The sequence below is a fragment of the Mustela nigripes genome, chromosome X (assembly GCF_022355385.1).
Source record: "Mustela nigripes isolate SB6536 chromosome X, MUSNIG.SB6536, whole genome shotgun sequence".
NCBI lineage: Eukaryota > Metazoa > Chordata > Mammalia > Carnivora > Mustelidae > Mustela > Mustela nigripes.
This window is the reverse complement of record NC_081575.1, coordinates 104,819,722-104,839,418: the sequence shown is the minus strand read 5'-3', so window position 1 is coordinate 104,839,418 and position 19,697 is coordinate 104,819,722. Positions and strand designations below refer to the sequence as shown.

General features: G+C 38.9%; 1 protein-coding gene and 1 pseudogene across 1 annotated transcript; one reads left to right on the top strand and one right to left on the bottom strand.

Moving 5' to 3' along the window:
• The first annotated feature begins 955 nt into the window (after nucleotides 1-955).
• EIF2S3 (eukaryotic translation initiation factor 2 subunit gamma) lies at nucleotides 956-18,946 on the top strand. The gene is made up of 12 exons (XM_059385324.1): nucleotides 956-1,064; nucleotides 1,616-1,679; nucleotides 2,622-2,749; nucleotides 2,834-2,955; nucleotides 4,776-4,870; nucleotides 6,370-6,528; nucleotides 8,660-8,794; nucleotides 10,772-10,866; nucleotides 11,396-11,540; nucleotides 12,937-13,106; nucleotides 13,380-13,552; nucleotides 18,525-18,946. The coding sequence occupies exons 1-12, from the start codon at nucleotides 996-998 to the stop codon at nucleotides 18,586-18,588; spliced, it is 1,419 nt and encodes a 472-aa protein (XP_059241307.1). The 5' UTR covers nucleotides 956-995; the 3' UTR covers nucleotides 18,589-18,946.
• A 117-nt stretch (nucleotides 18,947-19,063) lies between these two features.
• Nucleotides 19,064-19,217, bottom strand: LOC132007888 (U4 spliceosomal RNA; annotated as a pseudogene).
• Between the last annotated feature and the right edge of the window lie 480 nt (nucleotides 19,218-19,697).

Sequence of the window (19,697 nt, the reverse complement as noted above, 5' to 3'; positions counted from 1 at the left end):
TTATTCACCCCTCTTTACATTTTTTTGCTGGCTAGAAAAGAACACCTGTTCATGACAGAAAATTTGTAAAGTACAGAAATGCATGGGGAGAAACAAAAATTACTCGACTTCTTTTTGATACACCGTGGGGGAAAAAAAAAAGGAAATTCCCCGAAGTCTTTAAATTTTAAAACACCGATTTAGTGGTAATCTTTCTATTGAAGAAGTGAATTTTCCTGTATGGGCTTAAAAACAACAAGAGCAACAACAAAAAAACACCTCCTTGGGCGCTCTTAAAACGCCTAGCTCCATCCTATGCTAACTCCACGCTGTGCAGTTTAGAGCCACCACGGACCGCCTCCCAGGCCCTAGAAACCTGAGAACAAGTTAGGGACTTTGCTCTTCCGGAACATCCCTGATCCGCTGAGCACTTCATCAAACCTCCGCGCGAGGGCGCCCTCCCGGCCACCCGCCAGGTGACGCGAACGCCGTAAACGCGGCCAACGTGGCCATCACCGCCTAGCCGCACCCCAAGCGATCTCGCCTTATTAAATTATGGAAATCAGCAAAGATGGACAGCCCCCATAGTCTGTCCTCACACCCCCAGAGAACATTCCCAGCTTCCGGGAAACTCTTCCGGCCATACCCACGGGAACCGGAAATGGCTTCTCCCTCGCTGGCGCGCTTGGCGGTTGCATCACCCGCCTAGCGGAGGGGGGGAGGAGGGGGCTTCTTTTGGGGCTGCCCTCAGCGTTGCCTGCACAAAAATCCGTCAGGTGGGCGACGAATGGATTCCAAAACTCTGCCTCCTGTTTTTTTAGTGAGTCGTCCGTCAGACATTGTGTAAACCCAAGCGTAGAGAAGTCCAAGCAGCGAGGACCCTGCTGCACTAGCCCGCCTCCTTTCCCAGGCGTGGGTCCTAGTCGGCCTTCCGGCCTCCCCTTCCCCGCCCCACAAAAGGGGACCTGCGTTCGGTCAGGCGGCAGCTTGGGCGACTTCCTTCTTCTCGGAGCAAGATGGCGGGGGGTGAGGCTGGAGTGACTCTGGGGCAGCCGCATCTTTCTCGCCAGGATCTCGCCACCTTGGTAAGGTTTCGTTCTGCAAGGATGCGAAGTGAACTCAGAAGTGGATGATCGAGCCTCCGGGGAGGCGTTGAGACGAGGCAGTGCCGGGCTGTCGGGAGCATGTGTTAGGAGGGAGACTCGTGCCGCCGCCTGCAGCTCGGCAAGTCCGTGAGCTGTACATGGGGTTCTGAGTTTGTGGGACCTCAGGCACCCGGAGGATTCGGCTGGAAAGTCATGGTGTTAAGTGTTACTAAGGCTTTTGCTTCTGAAGGTGTGGAAAGGGCGTATCTACCGTATTCTCAGTGCTTATGCTGACAAGGTTGCCGGGGCGGGTTGGGGGTGGGGGTTCGGTCTCAGGCTTTGACATCTCCCATAGTGAGTGGAGGTGTAGTTCTGTAACGATGCAGGACATTTAGGGCTTCCCAGTTATCAAAGTACAATATTGCTTTTGCAGGAAAAGTGCTTTAGAAGTAGAGGACAGCTGTTCACATGGTGGCAGGCTATGGGTAGCAAATGTAAAGTCAAAGGAAGTCTAACCTACAGCGATTTGAAATAAAAATGTTTCATTGCAGGATGTTACCAAGTTGACACCACTTTCACACGAAGTTATCAGCAGACAAGCCACAATTAATATAGGTAAGATAAGAATAATTTGGCGACATGACTTTATCTCGACAGGTAATTTTATTATCTTCTCCCTTTGTGTGATTACTTGAATTTTATGAGGACGCAGATATTCAAGAAATAGACTTTGAGCCTGTGAGTAAAATCCTGCCAGATTTTGTGGGAAGCATATACTGTTCACGCCTAGCTCATGTCTAGGTGAGAAGAAATGGTACAGACATATGAAAAATTTAGTAGCATAAAGCAAGATGTAGTCATATGCAACAGAAGAGGTGAAAATATGGTACTTGCCACACAGGGTTGTTGCAAGGGCATAATTTTCAAAAGTTTTATTTGGTATATAAGTGATTATTAAGTAGAAGGGGTTTTTTCCTCCCCTAATTGCCACCTAGAACTTTAGAGGAGAAGGTTTGTTGACTGAATGTAAATTTAGGGTATTTGACAGAAGCAGCACGATTAAATTTAGTTAAAAGTAAAGCTCTACCATCAGGTTATATTAAGTTATAAGATACATCTTACCCTTAATAGCATTACCATAATTAAACCTGGGTTGTTTTCCTATTATTGCAGTTTCTTTTTGGTTGTGTCAGGACTCATATTTTTTTACTTCACTGTGGTTGTGCTGGAAGTTCTTTAAGATTTTATCTTATTGAGTGTTTATTTTAAATGAAGGCAGTTTTTCATGTGGTTAGAAACATAAGATGAATAGCTTTTGCTGTACTGGAGTGTAGCTTTTGACAAGATTGTCATTACAGGGGAAGTTCCATTCAGTCCTGTATGAGAATAAGGTTTTGGTAGGAAAGAATATGAAGGAGGAAAAATTGAAGTCACTGTTGGTTTTATGTTGGTATTTATAGTGAGTTTTAGCTTTGGATTTTCTATTCCAGTGCTTTCTGAAATAGTATTCTGTGTAACTGAATGCTCATGAATTAATTTCTTATACTTTGTCTATAGGTACCATTGGTCATGTAGCTCATGGGAAATCCACAGTTGTAAAAGCTATTTCTGGAGTTCACACTGTCAGGTTCAAAAATGAACTAGAAAGAAATATTACAATCAAGCTTGGATATGCTAATGCTAAGGTGAGTTTGTGTTGTAGAACTAGAAAAAGCTTTGTTGAATGTGCAGATAACAAATTCGAATCTTTTTTTTATTGGAATTTTTAGATTTATAAACTTGACGATCCAAGTTGTCCTCGGCCAGAATGTTACAGATCCTGTGGAAGTAGTACACCAGATGAGTTTCCTACAGACATCCCAGGGACCAAAGGGAATTTCAAATTAGTCAGGTGACCTCTTTCAGAAAACACCTTATACTTCATGTTCTATTGTCTTGTGATTGTGCTTTTTTTTTTTTTTTAAAGATTTTATTCATTTATTTGACGGAGAGAGATCACAAGTAGGCAGAGAGGCAGGCAGAGAGAGAGAGAGAGAGGAAGAAGCAGGCTCCCTGCTGAGCAGAGAGCCTGATGCGGGACTCGATCCCAGGACCCTGAGATCATGACCTGAGCCGAAGGCAGTGGCTTAACCCACTGAGCCACCCAGGCGCCCCGTGATTGTGCTTTTTGAAATATTTAACTGAGATATTAAATTTTGAAACTAATTGCTGAGTATCTTTTTTCTATGTTTTGGTGTTCTTACTGTCTGTAAGGACAGTAATTTGAAAAGTCTAAATCATCCTCATCCTCAATTTAGATACTTGCATGTAAGTTCTCCAAAGGAAAGGTAACGTGAGCAAATGGAATGGAGGGAAACACAGCTCATTGGATTGAGGGGAAGCTTTTTGCGAGGCTTCCTACGTTTCTTTTAAATAGTGTTGTTTCAGTTTTTTAGATAGGGGATGAACAAAGCCATCCTTAATTACTTCTCTTCAGTACATGGGCTTGTTACCACATCAAGTTTCTGAATATGATTTGTATCCTGGTTCTTTATCAGATGTTACAGACTCCTATTCCCTAGTGATGTTAATGGGGTTAGGGATGGCCCACAAGGAAATTTTACATTGGGCCAGGGCTGGGACTGGGGAAAGGTAAGTGAAGCCCTTCCCTTGAACCCCAAATGTAAGGGGGGGAATCCTAAAAAAAAACCTCAGTGATCAGGATAAACAGTATTTCAAGGCAGTGCTTTTTGAAATTGATGCAAAGAAATCTTAATAGAATATTATTTGTTTAAATAAAGACAACTCAAAATAGCACATTTTTCCCATTTGCTTCAGTATCATTTTTGGTTCAGTGTGGCATTATTAGTTACCTTTGATATTTTACTCATTGTGAATTTGTTTGCATTTTGTTTTTAAAAATCTTAAAAATTTAAATGTTATTTATCTTGATTAGTGAGTTTTTTGGCCCTCTCTAAATTTTTTTTTTTAAGATTTTATTTATTTGGCAGAGATCACAGGTAGGCAGAGAGAAAGGGGAAAGCAGGCTCCCTGCTGAGCAAAGAACCCAATGCAGGGCTTGATCCCAGGACCCTGGGATCATGACCTGAGCCGAAGGCAGAGGCTTTAACCCACTGAGCCACCCAGGCACCCCATGGCACTCTCTTAAATTTTACATCTAAGACAAATATCTCACTCAGCCTCACCCTGGTTCTAGTCCTCATCAGAGAACAGGAAACCTTTTTTTATAAGTGGCCAGATCATAAATATTTTTATCTCTGCAGGCCGTAGGTTCTCTGGGAAGAAGCTACTCATCTTTGCTCTTGTGTTACGAAAGTAGGTGCAAATAATATGTGCTTGAGTGGGTATGGGCCAGATTTGGCCTAAGGGTCTTAGTTTGCTAACCCCTGTTTTAGATCATGACCATATGAGCATACACTCTTTAAAAATAGTAATTCTCAATGAGTAGCAGTTTTGCTAAAATAGTATTGCCGTCTCTATTTCACATTGGCAGTTCCAGCTTTTCAAGGTGCTGGAGGAATTTTTGGCAAATTATTTTTTTAGGTGGTAGTGCCCATTCTGTTAACAGTTTTAGCTTTCAAATCAATGACATTTCCAGTATACATTTTATATCATGCTCTATACCATATTCGTTTTGATTGGATTTGGGAATTTTCTACCTGTGAAAATATGGATTGTTTTTAGAACTGATTGTTATTTCTTCATCGTTAGACATGTTTCCTTTGTTGACTGTCCTGGCCACGATATCTTGATGGCTACTATGCTAAATGGTGCAGCAGTGATGGATGCAGCTCTTCTGTTGATAGGTAAATATATCAGAATTGGTTTCGACAAATCAGTGTGGAGCAAATCCAAGATAGAATATTAAAGGGGAACTAGGGACATTAAGGGCCGTATCCATTACCTAAGAGTGACACAAATGGGAGCTAAGATGTCATCCAGGATGACACCTCTGCCTACCAGGTATCACAAAATACTAAGATAGATGTGGGGCTGATTAGAGAATTCGTAGGTTAGTATATATTTTTTTTAATTTAAATTTTTATTTTTTTATAAACATATAATGTATCATTAGCTTCAAGGTTAGTCTATATCTTTAAATTAAAATCACTAGTGCACTTTTCCTACCTAGATGACATGAGATGGTTTATTATTTTAGTTAAATATTTTTATAAGTGTACATGTATTTGTCATCTGCAGCAATGTTGATGTATAGTGGTTTTATTTAGATGCAAATCTTATTCATAATAAGTGCTAAAGTGTAGACCTAATTGGGATTTTCAAAGCTAGGATTGTGCTACCTTCCTTCTGTGAGCTGTCAAGAGATTTCATTGTTATGGGACATTGTTTTTATTTTTTTGAAGATTTTGAGATTGAGAGAGATAGGGCAAGAGCAGAGAGGGAGAAGCAGGCTCCCCACTCAGCAGGGAGCCTGATACTGGGCTTGATCCTAGAACCCTGGGATCGTGAACGAAGACAAAGGCAGACACTTAATGTATGGGACATAATTTTTAAAGGGTGCCAAGTAGGTACAGTACAGGACTGCTTAACATCACTGCTTGGGGAAGTTGATTGTTGGAATGCCCAACAAAACATGCCAATGTTTATGATACGCTGTTGGTTGTCTGTGCATTTAGTGTTCTTGTCTCCCTTTGTTAGGGAGTACCCTTTGGTAGTAGTTGAAATTCACAGACTGCATTAAGTGTTTTCCCTTAATTACTCTCTACCTCTTAGGAGCTGAACTGGGCCAAAACATCTCTAAGACTGGATAGAGCCAGAGGGCTATACCTTATACCTGAGCAAAGGGCAGACCCTGGGATGCCAAACTTGTTGATTCCAAGCTTCTTGCATAGCACCAGGGATGAAAGTCAGATGATCTGGAGGCTCCAGTGAATGCAGGCACAAAGGGTGAAACAGGGCAAACGGTGGACGCTTGGCAGTGATATCCAGGACTTTTGCCTGGAGTGAGGCTAGAATATGCAAAAGTTTCCTTCATTAGATGCCAGGTAAATTTGTTTTGGTAGTAAAATACACATAAAATAAAATTTACCATTATAGTTATTTAAAGTGCACAACTCAGTGACATTAAGTACATTAACAGTGTTCTATAAGCATCACAAATTTCTAGTTCCAGACATTCTCATTGCCCCAAAAGGATACCCCATGCCTGTTAAGCAGTCACTCTGTGCCATACCTTCCCTCCAGCTCCTAGCAACCACTAATCTGCTTTCTGTCCCTTTGGATTTGCTTATTCTGGATGTTTTCAGTTAATTCTCATGCATCTTTTTAATTCTTCATCATCTAGCTGGTAATGAGTCTTGTCCTCAACCTCAGACTTCTGAACACCTGGCTGCTATAGAAATCATGAAACTGAAGCATATTTTGATTCTACAAAATAAAATTGATCTGGTAAAAGAAAGTCAGGCTAAAGAACAGTATGAACAGATCCTTGCATTTGTACAAGGTAAGAAGACGTAATCACTAATAAATCTATGAATCACTTTGAGAGATATTTAATCCAGATACCAGATGTTAAATTTAACTTTTACTATAATAGACTGTCTGAAATAGATAAATTTTTCCATCTTTTTTTTTTAAGATTTTTTAAAAAATTGTTTTATTATTTATCTGTCAGAGAGAGAGAGAGGTTACAAGTAGGCAGAGAGGCAGGCAGAGAGAGAGAGGAAACAGGCTCCCCACTGAGCAGAGAGCTCAATGTGGGGTGTGATCCCAAGACCCTGAGATCATGACCTGAGCCGAAGGCAGAGGCTTAAACCACTGAGCCACCAAGGCGCCCCAGATTTTTGCATCTTAAAACCTTATTTACCCGGGCTCCTGGGTGGCTCAGTGGGTTAAAGCCTCTGCCTTCAGCTCAGGTCATGGTCCCAGATCCTGGGATCAAGCCCCGCATCCAACTCTCTGCTTGGCCAGGAGCCTGTTTCCTCCTCTCTCTCTGCCTGCCTCTCTGCCTACTTGTGATCTCTCTCTGTCAAATGAATAAATAAAATCTTTTAAAAAAAAAAACAAAACAAAAAACCTTATTTACCTACCTACTACTTGTTAGCTACCTGATACAATTAGTGAAATCTATGTGAATTTGATAAACTAAAGCACATACATTTTTTTTCATCCATGTGTGTTTCAAATATTTTGCTGAGGTATAGTTGATGTACTATGTTAGTTTCAAGTGTATAATATAGGGATTCAATAGTTCTGATAATTCAGTACATAATGCAGTGTTCCCGACAGTAAATATAGTTACTGTCTGTTACCACACAAAAGTTGTTAAAATACTATTGTCTATATTCACTATGCTACAAATTTCATCTCAGTGACTTCTTTTATTATTAGAAGTTTAAACTGAAGTATATTTTTGCTGGCTGAAAGTTAGAACTGAAGTTGTATTCTGGAAACTGTGAGTCAGTTTAGGAAAAAAAGGCCTCCTTAATGAACAGAAGCTTTTTTGGTTTTGAACTTGAGTCTTATACTATTCTTGCCGAGTACTTTGATCACTGGAACTGACAATGATGTATTTAATCGTTATGAGTTCATTTCTCTGTCCCATTCATTTCTCTGCTGCATAAGGTTTTTCATTTCAGGGAAGACATAATGCATGTTATTGTTGACAATTCCCTCTCAGCGTTGTTCGAAGGATTGATTCCCATGAATCTAGTTCTGTCATGATGAAAAAGAATAAGTCATTTTGATTAAAATCTAATTATATTTGGTCCATTTCTTTGACCAACCTGTTTGACATATAATTAATAAGGAGCAAATATTTTATGAGCCAGTAGTCTTTGATTAGCAAAGAGTCTGTAATTTTACCTTGACATTTATTTGGAGGTTAATTACATGTTACTAGAAATCTTTAAACTAGTAATGTGCTTTTTCCCAGGAGCGTTAATATTTACTCCTTTAGATGGTATTATCGTTTTAGCATAGTAAATACATGTGTAAATATATTTTAACAAATTTTTTTCCATAAAAGGAGTAGTATTCATTTTTAGGAGTAAAACCAACAGAATACTGCCATCTTTCTAAACAGAATTATCACTTTGCACCTGTTGGCATTTGTGTGAGGATGTTTAGGCATCTATTTTAGTGTTTCTTGTTTTTGTTTCTAGAGATTTTATTTATCTATTTGACAGAGATCACAAGTAGGCAGAGAGGCAGGCAGTGTGTGGGGGGGGAGCAGGCTCCCCACTGAGCAGAGAGCCCGATGTGAGTCTTGATCCCAGGACCCTGAGATCATGACCTGAGCCAAAGGCAGAGGCTTAACTCACTGAGCCACCCAGGTGCCCTTGTTTTGTTTTGCTTTTTAAAATTTATTTATTTTAGAGAAGAAGGGGCAGAAGAAGAGGAAGAGAGTCTCTCAAGCACACTCCCTGCTGAGCACAGGGCCTGATGTGGGGCTCAATCACACAATTCCAACCAATATCATGACCTGAGCTGAAACCAAGAGCTGGAGGCTCAACTGACTGAGCCACTCAGACACCCCAAGGCGTCTATTTTTGTAATCTTGACTTTTTCATGTAACGTAGAAAGACCAAGTTCTGTAAAAGTAAAGGATTTTAATCTTTTTGAATTTTGTATAGGCACAGTAGCAGAAGGAGCTCCTATTATTCCAATTTCTGCTCAGCTGAAATACAACATTGAAGTTGTTTGTGAGTACATAGTGAAGAAAATTCCAGTACCACCAAGAGACTTTACTTCAGAACCCCGACTTATTGGTAAGTGATAGTATTTGTCTTTAACTCTTTTTCTTTTTTTAAAGATTTTATTTTTTTGACACACAGAGAGAGACAGCGAGAGAGGGAATATAAGCAGAGGGAGTAGGAGAGAGAGAAGGAGGCTTCCTGCTGGGCCGGGAGCCCAACGCTGGGCTCCATCCCAAGACCCTGAGTTCACGACCTGAGCCGAAGGCAGAGGCTCAACCCACTGAGCCACCCAGGCACTCCTCTTTAACTCTTAATTTGATCTTTTTCATATTGATGATTCATCTTGAAGGATGTTTATTAATACTTCCTCTTTCTGTAGAGATAAAAACAATCTTCGTAAATTTTTTTGATTCTGGGATTGTATTGACAATGCTAGATTGCATTACTGGAAGAGGGACAGAGTCCCCATACAGAAGGAACTTTTAACCTTTTTGTGGTCTGTATATGATATTTCACATGATCAAGATGGAGTTATACAGTATTCTCCATGGAATTAAAATGTTTTGATCAGTGACAGGATATTAGAACTTTCATACAGATGTTTTTGTTGTACATTAATGAAGATTTTACTGAAGTTCATAGGACCAATATTGGTACTACACTAAGCTTGTGGTTCCTATACAGATGTAGGAGCCTTTTTAAAACAGACATTTGAGCCTCTCTGAGCCTGCACAACTTGATATCATGGGAAGTGTTCTCTTGGGTAATTGTGATGTGTATCCTTGTTTAAAGTCACTGTTCTTTTTCTTTTTCTTCAATATTTTATTTATTTGTTTATTTATTTATTTGAGAGAGTGAGAAAACATGAGAGGGGAGAAGGTCAGAGGGAGAAGCAGACTCCCTGTGGAGCTGGGAGCCCAATGTGGGACTCAGTCCCAAGACTCCGGGTTCAATACCTGAGCCGAAAGCAGTGGCTTAACCAATTGAGCCACCCAGCGCCCCCAAAGTCACTGCTCTTGACCTAAGTTCAGTGCATGTAGTTCGAAAGTTCTTCTGTAGGTTTTTTTTTTTTTTTAAGATTTTATTTGATTTACTTAACAGAGACACAGAGAACACAAGCAGGGGGAGTGGGAGAGAGAGAAGTAGGCCCTCTGCTGAGCAGGGACCCTGGGATCATGACCTGAGCTGAAAGCAGATGCTTAGCGACTGAGCTACCCAGGTGCCCCTGTTTTGTAGTTTTAAAACTAAATTTTAATTTAAGAAGTTACGCAGAGATAGATAAAGGAAAAAAAGGAAAAAAAGTCCACAGTCTCCCTGCCTTTCACTTCTAGCCCTTTAGCCCAGAAGCAGCCAAAGTTAATGGTGTGTACTAGTCTCACACCTTCCTCTTCGTGCATATCATTATGTATAAACATGTACGTGTTTCCCATTTCAGTTTTACTTTATGGAAATGGGATCATACTCTCTGTGTTACTTGTGTCTGGTTTTATGTGTGTGTGTGTGATTTTAAATAGAATGTGTGGGTTATTCTTTTAGGTCATTATATTATAGGTTAGACATCCTTTTTTAGGGGTGCCTGGGTGGCACATTTGGTTAGGCATCAAACTCTTGGTTTCAGCTTAAGTCAAGATCTCAGGGTCATGGGATTGAGCCCCATGTCAGGTTCCATGCTCAGTGTGGAGTCTGCTTAAGTTTTTCTGTCCCTCCCTCTGCCCATCGCCCCAGCACGCATGTATGCTCTCTATCTCAAATAAATAAATCAGTCTTAAAAAAAAAAAAAAAGCCGAAACGTTCTTTAATACCTGCTGATGTTCCATAGTATGGATGTACCATAGTGTGCCCCCGTTAATTAACTTTTATTTCTACTATTTTCATCATACGTAAACCTGCAATAAGCGTAAGAGTAATGATAATAGATTTTATCACAAAGTTGCCTGTGTGTATAAATATTATGTGGCCTCTATCTTAGAAAAATTATCTTAGTAAAGAATATTTCCTTTAAAATTAAAATGAACAGATTCGACTTTAATTTGTTTTGTTTTCTTTTAGTTATTAGGTCCTTTGATGTCAACAAACCTGGCTGTGAAGTTGATGACCTTAAGGGTGGTGTAGCTGGTGGCAGTATTCTAAAAGGAGTATTAAAGGTGAACTGGATTTTGATTGTTATATTTTTATTTGTTTATTTTTCCCTGTCTTAATCATAAGGTGAATAGTAGGATACTCCAAATTAAAAGTAAAAATTTTTTCCTAAATATTTTACTTATTTACTTGACAGAGAGATCACAAGTAGGCAGAGAGGCAGGCAGAGAGAAGGGGGGAAGCAGGCTCCCTGCTGAGCAGAGAGCCCAATGCTGGGCTCAATCCCAGGACCCTGGGATCATGACTTGAGCTGAGTGGGCTTAACCCACTGAGCCACCCGGGCGCCCCTGGATCACATTTTATATGGAGATAGGCTTGTGTGGTAGGTAGTTAGCAACAGTTGGATGGATATTTCTGGTTTTGAAGCTCTCTTCCCCATTATTATTTTTTTTTTAATAACAATCCTCAACATAGAGAAATAATGGTCTTTTCAGTTTGGGCATCTTCCTCTTAAGACTTCTGCTATGTAACTGGTAATGGTGTTGTCCCACAGTAAATCTAATTTCTAACTTCTATGTTCTTCTATGTTTACAGGTGGGCCAGGAGATAGAAGTCAGACCTGGTATTGTTTCCAAAGATAGTGAAGGAAAACTCATGTGTAAACCAATCTTTTCCAAAATCGTGTCCCTTTTTGCAGAACATAATGATCTTCAATATGCTGCTCCAGGAGGTCTTATCGGTAAGGATTTTTCTCTCATCCCTACATTTTTGTCATATTTTTCGTGGGAAAAGGATTGCCCAAAAAGATATATTGTAGATTTTTAATTGGGTATTTCAAATAATTGATTGGGGTGGGGAACATTAATGTGGTTAAGTTATTGGTTTTACTTCATAAGATAGTTTCATGTGTTTGTAAAAACTATTTCTAAGGATAAAGAAGAATGTGTTTTGGTTTAGTATATGAAGTAATTCCTTTTAGCAGTAATAAGTGTTATGATCCAGCATTTAAAATAATTAAGTATACTTCTTTGTCTACACAATTTTGGTGGTAGAGTGGTTGTTTTTTTGTGTGTGTTTTGCAAATGGAAAATTATCCACAAATGTCAGTTGAATCCTTTCAGATCATGTTTACTCTGAGGTGGGAATAAAAAATAACTTTGATTGTGTAGCAATTACTGAGATGATTTTACGGATTTTTCTAGTTTGTTACAACTTAGTGTCTTAGCAGATACCCAGAAAAAGACAAGATTCAAATGAGACTTAGATATGTTGTACCTTTGAATTAAAGAAGTTGTTGTTGGATAAAGAAGGAGTTCGTCTTTTGGTTCTCTGGTTTTTGGGTATATAATTCACTTTTTTATTCTGTCATTAAGAGTTTACTATATATAATTTAATGATAATACTCATGTAGCCACCACCCAGCTTGAACCAGTTAACCAGTGCTTTACCAGTCTTGGTTCATCCTTTTATCCCCTTCCCTATCCTCATATGCAGCTAAAATATTTTGAAGTGGATCCTCTGAATCATATATGAAGTCCTGAAGTTTTTGTTTTTGTTTTTGTTTTTGTTTTAAGATTTTATTTATTTATTTGACAGAGAGAAATCACAAGTAGATGGAGAGGCAGGCAGAAAGAGAGAGAGGGAAGCAGGCTCTCCGCTGAGCAGAGAGCCCGATGCGGGACTCGATCCCAGGACCCTGAGATCATGACCTGAGCCAAAGGCAGCGGCTTAACCCACTGAGCCACCCAGGCGCCCTGAAGTTATTTTTTTAATCAGCCTTTCAGGGGAGAAATGGCAAGCAAATATTCTACAAATTACTCATTATGAATTTTGTATCTTTTCAACCTTTATTAAGTATATTCAGACTCATTTTTTAGTTAGGTTGTCATCTCTGTCCTTTGTTTAGAATTTAAATCAAGAGACTGTTTTCAAATGCCCAACTAATCCGTGGGTTCATGATTCTGTTTCTTCAGGTAAGACAGGTATTTTCTCATGCCCATGAAGCTATTACATGAGTATGAGAATATAAATGTGTATTAAAATGTATAGGTATATGCTGTATTTATTTGACTAAGTTTTGGGTAGACTTACAGGAAATTAAAAGTTAGGCTTTATATATCTTGTTTTTATATCAGGAGTGGGAACAAAAATTGACCCTACTTTGTGCCGGGCTGACAGAATGGTGGGACAGGTACTTGGTGCAGTTGGAGCTTTACCAGAGATCTTCACAGAATTGGAAATCTCCTATTTCCTACTTAGACGGCTGCTAGGTGTACGCACTGAAGGAGACAAGAAAGCAGCAAAGGTAAGTGCTTTCTATAATTCCTGTTTCAGAAAAGTGGCAGTGATGTTAGGACCAGTTTTGAGGTTCATTCTTTTATAGTTAACGTGGGATTAACATAAAGGGTGAGTGAATTTGGCTTTCTACTTTTAGGAACTTGAAAGTCTCATATTAGGTTAGCAGAAATGGAAAATTGCTGGTATGTATTGTTGGCAAGGATATGGGAAAATACGTGTCATTTTTGGCAAGCATTTTCTTGATTTTGGGGTTTATCTTTCCTCAATTTTATTTTCCTAGGTGCAAAAACTGTCTAAGAATGAAGTGCTCATGGTCAACATAGGATCCCTGTCAACAGGAGGAAGAGTTAGTGCAGTCAAGGCCGATTTGGGCAAAATTGTTTTGACTAACCCTGTCTGCACAGAAGTAGGAGAAAAAATTGCCCTTAGCCGAAGAGTTGAGAAACACTGGCGGTAAGTTTACTAGCCTTCGTCACTATCTAATAAAAAAGACACAGTCAGTTTCCTTAAGTTCTTGGTGGTGGGCAGGCATACTTTACCTTGAACACAACAGTTTTTTAGCTTAACTATTTTTTGAGGCTTTAACTCACTATTTATTTGGATGACTTTGAATTTGTATTTCTAGCCTTGATTTGTGATACACACAACCTATGAAAAAACCAGTGAATTTAGGCTTGATCTTTCTCTTTGGCTTTGTAAAACTTTATATTTGGAAATAATTTCAAACTTAACAAGAGAATTGCAAGAATTGCACATAACTCTTTTTCTCTTTTCCCAGATATGCAATTTATTTGAGTGTGTGTGTATTCTATATGTATAAACTTCTTTCTTGACTGTTTAGGTGTGGGTTGTATATATCATATCTCTTGATCTCTTAACATGTTGGTTTATATTTCCTAAAAACAAAGACATTCTCTTAATTAACCACTTCAAGAAGTTAACATTGATAATTACTGAAACCTATAGTTGATAATCCAGTTACACAGCTTGTCCCTATAATGTCCTGTAGTCCCTCTGGTCTCGGCTCATTTAGTTGTCATACGTCTCTTAGATCTCTAATCAGGTACTTGGGTTTTTTTGTTTTGTTTTGTTTTGTTTTTTTGTCTTACTTGACATTGACTATTTTGAAGAACCCATTTTTACTCTTTCTCAATCTGAGTTTATCTGATACTTCATAAGATTAGGTTCAGGTTATGTATTCTTGGCTGGAATAGTTACATAGATGGTGATACCTCCTCAGGAAATCACAACCAGAGGCACATGAGATCTGATTGCTCCTCCTTGTGGAAGTTAATTTTGATTATGCAGTTGAAGTGTTGTCCAGTTTTCTACTGTATACTGTTTTTATTTTTTATCTGTGCACCTACTAAGCATTTTATGGGAAGACTCACTGAGATGAAGTCAATAGCTTACTCCTCATCACGTCTTACCACCCTGGATTTCGCATCCGCTGATGATTCTTGTCTGAATTGAACTTGATTATATGATTAGAAAATGGTGACAACCCTCCCCCAACCCGCCACTTCTCATTTATTGTTCTTTCTTCCCTAGTGTTTACTTAACTGATTATAATATAGACTCATAGAGTTTTATTTTATTCAGTAGGTTATGATTCACTACTGTCCTTACTTATTTTCATGCTCAAATTGCTCAGAGGGAAGCAGGGATCAGAGAGCCTGATGCAGGGCCCCACCCCAGGAGATCATGACATGAGATCATGACCTGAGCCGAGGGCAGAGGCTTTAACCCACTGAGCCACCCCGGCACCCTTTGGTTGAATTTTAAGTAAATAATCCCGCTTTGTGGTATTTATGTCATTTGATTTTACTGTTTGGTGTGATTATACCATTTGCTATTACAGACACACTGATTCCCAGGGTATTTTAAAATAGGCTTAAATAATAAACTTTCAGAAACTCTCAACAGGGAATATATTATTCTTACTTAGTTAGAATGGTACATTTCCTAGATCAGAACAGATTTTAGAATAAAAGGATTTTTTTGTGTGTGTCTGCCCACTAATACTGTAAGAGGATTTTATTCACATGAAACTAGATCTTGCTTAAAAATTAGCAAGACTCTACCAGAAAACTGTTAGAACTAATAATAAATGGATTCAGGAAAGTTGCAGGATACAAAATAAATATATAGGAATCTGTTGTCTTCTAGATACTAATAACGGTAGCAGAAAGAGAGATTAAGAAAACTATTTTATTTATGGTTGCTTGGGAAAGAATAAAATACCTAGGAATAAATCTAAGGATGTGGAAGACCTATACTCTGAAAACTATAAGTCTTTGGTGAAAGAAATTGAAGACAACACAAATGGAAAGACATATTATGCTTATGGATTAGAAGAATTGATATTGTTGAAATGGTGTTACTGTCCAAAGCAATCTTCAGAATCAGTGTAATTCCTATCAAAATACCATTTTTCATAGAACTAGAATAAATAATCCTAAAATTTGTGTGGAATCACAAAGGATCCCAGATAGCCACAACAGTTGAGAAAAAGTACAAAGCTGGAGATATCACAGCCCCAGATTTCAAGCTGTCTTACAAACCTATAGTAGTCGAAACAGTATTGTACTGGCACAAATATAGACATATAGATCCATGGAACAGGAAAGCCTGGAAAGAAACCCATGCTTATGTGGTCGGTTAATCTGTGACAGAGGAGGCAAGAATATACAGTGGGGGAAAGAGAGTCTCTTCAAAAAATGGTGCTGGGAAAACTGGACAGTTACACACAAAAGAGTGAAACTGGGCCACCTTTTTTTTTTTTTTAGGATTGATTTATTTATTCAAAACAGAGCATGTGCACAAGCATGGTGGATTGGGGAGCAGAGGAAGAAGTGAAGCAGACTCCCACTGAGCAGGAAATCTGACTTGGGGCCTTATCATGGGCCCTGAGTCCATGATCTGAGCTAAAGGCAGATGCTTAACTGACTGAGCCACGCAGGCACCCCAAAACTGTACCACTTTTTTACACCATACCCCAAAACAAATTTAAGACCTAAATGTCAGACTTAAAGAGACAAACTCTTAAAACAGGTAGTAATCTTTGACACCAGCTTTAGCAACATATTTATGGATATGTCTCCTCAAGCATGGCAAACAGAAGCAAAAATAAACTATTGAGACTACACCAAAATACCAAATTTTTGCATAGCAAAAGAAACCAACAAAATGAAAACATAATCTACTGAACAGGAGAAGGTGTTTCTAAATGATACATCCGATAAAGGCTTAGTATCCAAAATAAATAAAGAACTTTCACAACTCTAGGCCAAGTCAGCTAACCAATTCAATTTTATTTTATTTTTAAAAGATTTTTATTTATTTATTTGACAGAGAGAGAGAGAGAAAGAGATCACAAGTAGGCAGAGAGGCAGGCCTAGAGAGGGGAAAGCAGACTCCCTGCGGAGCAGAGAGCCTGATGCAGGGCTCTATCCCAGGACCCTGAGATCATGACCTGAGCCGAAGGCAGAGGCTTAACTCACTGAGCCACCCAGGCACCCCAAGAATTCAGTTTTTAAAAGGGTAGTGCACCTTAATAGACATTTTTCCAAAGACGTACAGGTGGCCAACAAAGACCTGAAAAAAGGCTCAGTATCACTAATTGTCAGGGAAATACAAATCAAAATCACAGTGAGATACATACCATTCCAAATGGCTAGTGTCCAAAAGACAAGAAAAAGGGGTGCCTGGGTGACTCCTTTGGTTGGACATCTGACTCTTGATTTCACCTCAGGTCGTGATCTCAGGATCGTGAGATTGAGCCCTATATTGGGCTCCGTCTCAGCTGGGGGTCTGCTTGAGATTCTCTTTCTCTCAAATAAGTCTTAAAAAAAAAAAAAAGGTCAAAAAATAAGTGTCGTTGAGGATGTGGAGGAAAGGGAGCCATCATGCACAGTTTGTGGGAATATAAATTGGTGCAACTACTATGGAAAACAGCATGGAAGTGCCTCAGAAATTTCAAAATACCATATGATCTATGGGGTATTTCCCCAAAGAAAATGAAAACGCTAATTTGAAAAGATATATATGTGCATATATCTATGTTTATTGCAGTGTTATAATAGCTAAGTGTCCATCCATATATGATTGGAGGAAGGAGATACGCCTACACTGTGTATATATACACAGTGAAATATTACTCAGCCGTAAAATAATAAAGTCTTGCCATTTGTGACAACATGGATGGATCTAGAGGATTTTATGCTAAGTGAAATAAGTTGGAGAAAGACAAATAGCTATATAATTTCACTCACAGGTAGAATCTAAAAAACAGGCTCCTAAATTGAGAGGACAAACTGGTAGTCTCTGGTGGGGGCATGAGGGTGGGTAGGGGGACAATTAGAGTCCGTGAAAGGGATTAAGGCTTTCAGTTATACAACAAATAAGTTCTGGGAATGAAAAGTGCACTTTGGGGAGCATAGTCAATAATATTGTAATGTATTGGGGCACCTGGATGGCTCAGTGGGTTAAGCCTCTGCCTTCAGCTCAGGTGATGATCCCAGGGTCCTGGGATCAAGCCCCACGTCGGGCTTTCTGCTCAGCAGGAAGCCTGCTTTCCTTCCTCTCTCTGCCTGCCTCTGTCTACTTGTGATCTCTGTCAAATAAATAAATAAAATCTTAAAAAAAAAATGATATTGTAATGTATGGTGCCAGATGGTGAATACACTTATGGTAAGCATTGAATAATATGTAGAATTGTCAAATCACTATGCTTTATACCTGAAACCTATATAATATTGTATGTCCGTTATACCTCAATAATAAAGAAATTGAAGTAAGAAAGAGTCAGACTTCTAAAAATTAGCAAATATGTTAAAACTGTTAAATGAGGGCATCTGAGCGATCTTTACATTGCCTAGGATTATGGTTTTACCTTGTGTTTAGATGAGTTTTGTTCTGGAAGCTGTTGTTGAGGTAGCATTCCATCGTGGTCATTGATTAGAGCAAGCATCGAAAGAGGGAGCAGAAGTTCCTCTGCTATTGAGAGTAATCTGCTTAGTTCTTCGCTTAATTTTCTTGGCCAGCCAGGGTCATGTTAAATCCTTTGTGATCTGTTCAGTGCTGTGAATGGTCAAAAAGCATTTTTCAAGGAGAAAAGGTTAGAAAAGGAGATTTTTTAGGAAATCAGACTGTGGTAGATTGTGTATCATCATGATTCCTTAGGTGGACTAGAGGACTCTGGTGGTTCTGGAGGAGTTAGTATATTTCTGTAGAGTGAAGACAAGCATATTTGTAGGTCTAAGGACCTAAGAAGAAAGTGTGAGCTTTCTTAGTGGAACAGCAGGTTTGGGGAACATTCAAATTTAGTAGATCAGCAAGTAAAACCAGTTATGTCATATGATTGTGTAGTAATGATAATGAAATGAGTATAAAATTCATGGTTTTTAAAATTTTCTTTTTGCAGTTTAATTGGTTGGGGTCAAATAAGAAGAGGAGTGACAATCAAGCCAACAGTAGATGATGACTGAAGAATTCCGGTGAAATCATACCTTTGGATGGAGTCAGAATTTCTCTTTACAACCTAGGGGTATATTTTCAAAGCAGTACTGGGAAATTAATTTCACAGCTCATTACCTTAGTGGTAGCTGTAAAGTTATTCTCATTTTTTGGTGATGAAAATTTAACCTCTAATGCTAAAATAGGGTCTACAATAAATGTAAAAATTGGCATAATGTTGGATTGAATCTACATTTTAGCAGAAATTAATCATTCCTAAATAATGTCTAATTTATACATCACTGCAGGATTGAAATGAAACTGCTACAGCCAGCCTTTTCTGTAGCACACATACCAAGAAACCTGTTTCAAATAAAGGTTTTCTTCTTACTTTGCGTGATTCATCTTTGAGTGGTTCCAGGCTCGAAGGACTATTGTACCAGTAAAAACTTGAAGACACAAGTTCTTGAAAACCAGCTTCCCTTTGCCCCGTATTTTATGTTGCATTATCTTTGAAATTATGAATGAAAAAGAAATTAATAAAAATTAACTTAAGAGCATAGGAGCTCATTCCCATGGACACACCTTTATGTCCCCTTTTTCAATTAGCAATAATCACGCCTCGGATAAACCTCATTGGCTACGATTCCTGAACTGGGACACAGGAAACTAGAGCCAGAAGTTCTCATTTTCTTTTGATGCCCTGCAGTTGTTTCTGCATTGGTTTATACCTGAAACCTGATAGCCTTCCCCCACTGGAAAACACTGTTAAACCTGATGATTCTAGATAAGTAACATAGATCTTTCTAGGTCTTATTTTGTTTTTTTCTTAACTGCTTTATTGATATGGTTATAATGTAGATTCTAATGTTAGTAACCTTTGGATCTTTCAAGAGGTCAGTGATGTTAGAAAGCAAAGGGTGTGCCTTTTGATTTTTACCTTGCCCTCCATTTTACATTTTTCTTGTCCTCTGCTTTATTTTTTATTTTTGGGTTTTGTTTTGTTTTGTTTAGATTTTATTTATTCATTCAAGCGAGAGCACGAGTAGGGTGGAGGGGCAGAGGCAGAGGAAGAAGCAGACTCCACTGAGCAGGGAGCCTGACGCCGGGCTTGATCCCAGGACCGTGAGGTCATGACCCA

Excerpts from the sequence above, each read along its gene's own strand:
- EIF2S3 (XM_059385324.1), top strand. The coding sequence starts at position 996 with ATGGCGGGGGGTGAGGCTGGAGTGACTCTGGGGCAGCCGCATCTTTCT. Across the intron at positions 2,750-2,833 it reads TTGGATATGCTAATGCTAAG|ATTTATAAACTTGACGATCC; the intron begins GTGAGTTTGTGT and ends TGGAATTTTTAG. Across the intron at positions 11,541-12,936 it reads TGCTCCAGGAGGTCTTATCG|GAGTGGGAACAAAAATTGAC; the intron begins GTAAGGATTTTT and ends TTTTTATATCAG.